The 3794-nt window shown below is 35.6% G+C and overlaps 1 protein-coding gene across 1 annotated transcript; it reads left to right on the top strand.

The window, feature by feature from the left end:
• The first annotated feature begins 1611 nt into the window (after nt 1–1611).
• LOC141704680 (cytochrome P450 CYP736A12-like) lies at nt 1612–3537 on the top strand. Its single transcript, XM_074507879.1, has 2 exons — nt 1612–2384; nt 2516–3537. The coding sequence occupies exons 1-2, from the start codon at nt 1713–1715 to the stop codon at nt 3341–3343; spliced, it is 1500 nt and encodes a 499-aa protein (XP_074363980.1). The 5' UTR covers nt 1612–1712; the 3' UTR covers nt 3344–3537.
• The last annotated feature ends 257 nt before the right edge of the window (nt 3538–3794 follow it).

Below are 3794 nucleotides of genomic sequence, written 5' to 3'. Positions count from 1 at the left end.
TTAATCCTTCAAAAAAATTGTGAAAATTAAAATATAATTTGGTAGAGATCTACAAACCCGAACCCGAACCGAACCCGAATAAAATTCGGTTCGGGGTCGGGTTTAATAATTCAGGTTTTTTCGGGTTCGGGTTTGGCAAAAACAATCGGGTTCGGGTTTGGTTTTTGCAAAACCCGTTTCGACCGACCCGATTGTCATCCCTATTCATATATGTATAATGGGTATAAGTAAAACTATATTATCAAAATAATTTTTTTAATGAATGTAAAAAATTGAAAACTTATTTAATACTTTCAAGGGATTACTGATTTTACAAGTTATTTTAATTATTTAAACTTATTCTTTAACGGTTCTAGTTATTTTGAAAGTTTATTTAATTAACTAAAATAAATAATTTTCAGTAAATAAATATAAAATTAAAAAAAAAACAAAGAAAAATGTGCAGGGGATCAAATGCGATAAAATTAATATTTATCACATTTTTCCATATTACTATAATGATAAAAAAATAGCATTTTGAATAAAATTTAAATTTTAATAAATTATAGTGTCTAAATTTAGTTTAAGAAAAAAATAATGAATTTTATTTGAACATTTCTATAATTTTTCATAATTTAAAATATAATTAATATATATTTTAACAAAATTTTAAATTTACATATGACCAAAACGGTGGTTTCAGTTGTGACTACACATAGTCATTAAGTTATTTTGAAATTTTAAAATCCCGCTCAGAGGATGAAAAACAAAAATGACTGCACAAGATCACTTGTACTGAAGTGACTTTTTGTGGTGGTTTTGTGTTTCAAATATTTTAAATGCATGCTGGCACCAAAATTTCCGCCTAATGACAAGGACTTTGTGACCGGTGACGGTCATTCAATAAAAGTGACAAAAATCGGTCATCTTTATTTCTACTTTGCGACCATTGACGATCATTTCTAATTACGGTCGAAAGCGTCCGGTCACAAATGTTTTTTGATCAAATGACTTGGCAAGTTGACTTTATATTTGACCACTAACGGTCAATTTTAGTGACGGTCACTTTTAGTCTAATTTTCTAGTTTGATAAAAGATAAGTACTAGTATGATGATAATAAAAAATTTAGAATAGGCGGCCCGTACTCGAATAATATGATATTATATCATTGTTAGCGTACATCACCTCCGTCGTTAACAGTTAAACTAATCTTCTTTAAAAGTTAAATTAATCTACTTGGAAACTAATCTGGCAGAGGGTAAAGAGACGCAACAATAGTTAAAAACCGTACAGATGTAAGTGGGTGGATTGGTTAGAATATTTACACTCTTTGCCTCTTGAAACATTTAAAATATGGGGTTCTGACAATTGATATTCAATTTTTTATAGGATATGGTTTTGAATGTTTGAAGTCGTTGTTGGCGACACAATTTAACAATGAAATCTAACAAGAGGACATTTAATATACGTAAAATGAAACCAGCAGAAACTTTCCTAGGACTTGGAATGTCAATTAGCATGTGGAACAACTCACCCCCCAAGACTGCATGTATTTTACGTAGTTCATTTTGGCTGCTCACCCCTCCTTTGCCTATAAAAACCAACTCCTCACCCTACTCAACACCACACACCAACAAGCAATCTACATTTCAGTTACATAACCAATATTCAAGACCTTCAATCTAGCCTTAAACACCTTCCATATTTTTTATATTAATTTAATCATTCAAAGATGATACTTTCGGTGGCCTTTTCATTTCTGTTCCTTGTTCTGGGAGCTGCACTCTGGTGGATACTCGACACCAGGCAGCGTAAGCTACTCCCACCAGGCCCTAGAGGATTCCCTATTGTTGGTAGCCTGTTTAATTTAGGTACCCTTCCCCATCGTACTTTCCATGACTTATCCAACAAGTATGGTCCTATTATGTCTTTACGCATGGGTTCTGTTCCCGCCATAGTTGTGTCCTCTCCCGAGGCTGCTCAACTTTTCCTTAAAACTCATGACAGCAATTTTGCTGTGCGGCCACAAATGGAGGCTGTTGCACATATGTCATACGGTAACAATGGCATTAGCTTCACCAACGGTACATACTGGAGGCATGTCAGAAAATTTGTTGTGCAAGAGCTTTTAGCTCCAGCAAAAATTAATTCATTTCAAGGGATGAGACGAGAGGAGGTTGCCTTAGTTGTGGAGGAAATTAAGAAAGCTGCGGTCGCTGGTGAGGTGGTGAATGTCAGTGATAAGGTGGGGTCTTTGATTGAGAACATGACCTTTAGGTTTCTTTTGGGACGAAGCAAAGATGATCGATTTGATCTTAAGGGCATCATGACCGAAGCCTTCACTTTGGCCGGACAGTTTAATCTTGCAGACTTTGTGCCCTTCCTAAAACCATTTGATCTCCAGGTACTTATATTGTCAATAAATTCTATAATTCCAATTTTAAGCTTTTGCATTCTAACTTTTTTAAGCTGATTAATTTCATCCTCTCTAGCTCGTATCTACATCATCTGAATTATTACCTCCTATATATACAGGGATTGACTCGAAAGTACAAGGAATCTAGCAAGAAACTTGATGCAATGTTGGAGCTAATTATTGATGAGCATGAGCAAAATTTGAACACAGGCAATAACCGAGACATTGTCGATGAAATGATTATACTGTCTAGAAATGACTCTTCTGTCAACCATCGAGAGTTGGCCAAACTGATTGACAGATCCAGCATCAAGTCCATCATGATTGATATCATCACAGCGGCTATTGACACCTCGTTCACATCAATTGAATGGATATTAACAGAATTAATGAGACATCCGAGCGCCATGAAAAAGTGTCAAGATGAGCTAGCTTCCGTTGTTGGACTTGATAAAATGGTGGAGGAGACGGATATACCAAAACTAGAATACCTTAACATGGTCGTGAAAGAAGGCATGAGATTACACCCGATTGTACCATTACTTGGTCCCCACGAAGCTAAAGAGGATATTGTGATTAATGGATACCATATCCCTCAGAAGTCACGAATAATCGTTAATGCATGGGCTATAGGAAGGGATGCTAAGGTGTGGGGTGATAAGGTTCTAGAATTCATTCCGGAGAGGTTTGCAGAGAGTAAAATAGACCTCCGAGGACGTGATTTTGAGCTCCTACCATTTGGATCGGGTAGAAGAGGGTGTCCAGGTATGCAACTAGGGTTGCTCAGTGTTCAATTTGTGTTGGCTCAGTTGCTTCATTGTTTTGATTGGGAGTTGCCACTCGGAAAATCAATTGATGACTTGGATATGACTGAGCAGTTTGGCCTAACAATTCCTCGACTCGAACACTTGCTTTTGGTGCCAAATATTCGCGTTAAAGCAGCATAAGTTTTGAAACCCAGGGATCATCATGAAACATAAGTTTATCTGTTTATTTATTTATTCTTGTATGTTGACAGGGCTTTTGATGAAGCATCACTCATGTAACGTTTATATAATGCTTTCATAATTTAGATGAAACTTGAAATAATGAAATATGGTAAAATGGTCGAATATAATAACTCATGTATGATTTATTCGCATTCTGAGTGTTATACCCAAAATTTGGCATTGGATTGACTCAGGTCAAATGCGGTGTAATAACCCCAATTTTTGGAAATTTTTTGAAACCCTTATGAATAGTGTTTTTGCTGAATGAGAAAACTTTTCATGTCACACTAGGTAGGGGTTCTTTTATGGATATTCTGAGATTTTATTGGCACTCTATATGGTATATAAGTGTATGTAAAGATCGTCAGAATCCAATTCCGAATACTTTGATTTTTCCCGGAAATCCACT

The sequence above is a fragment of the Apium graveolens genome, unplaced genomic scaffold (genome assembly GCF_009905375.1).
Source record: "Apium graveolens cultivar Ventura unplaced genomic scaffold, ASM990537v1 ctg8127, whole genome shotgun sequence".
In the NCBI taxonomy this organism is placed as follows: Eukaryota; Viridiplantae; Streptophyta; class Magnoliopsida; order Apiales; family Apiaceae; genus Apium; species Apium graveolens.
The sequence above is the reverse complement of the archived record's forward strand: the minus strand, read 5'-3'. Positions and strand labels throughout refer to the sequence as shown.

Bases quoted from the DNA above. Each gene is read 5' to 3' on its own strand.
- LOC141704680 (XM_074507879.1), top strand. From the start codon at position 1,713: ATGATACTTTCGGTGGCCTTTTCATTTCTGTTCCTTGTTCTGGGAGCT. The intron at 2,385-2,515 runs GTACTTATATTG...CTATATATACAG, and splicing joins TAAAACCATTTGATCTCCAG to GGATTGACTCGAAAGTACAA.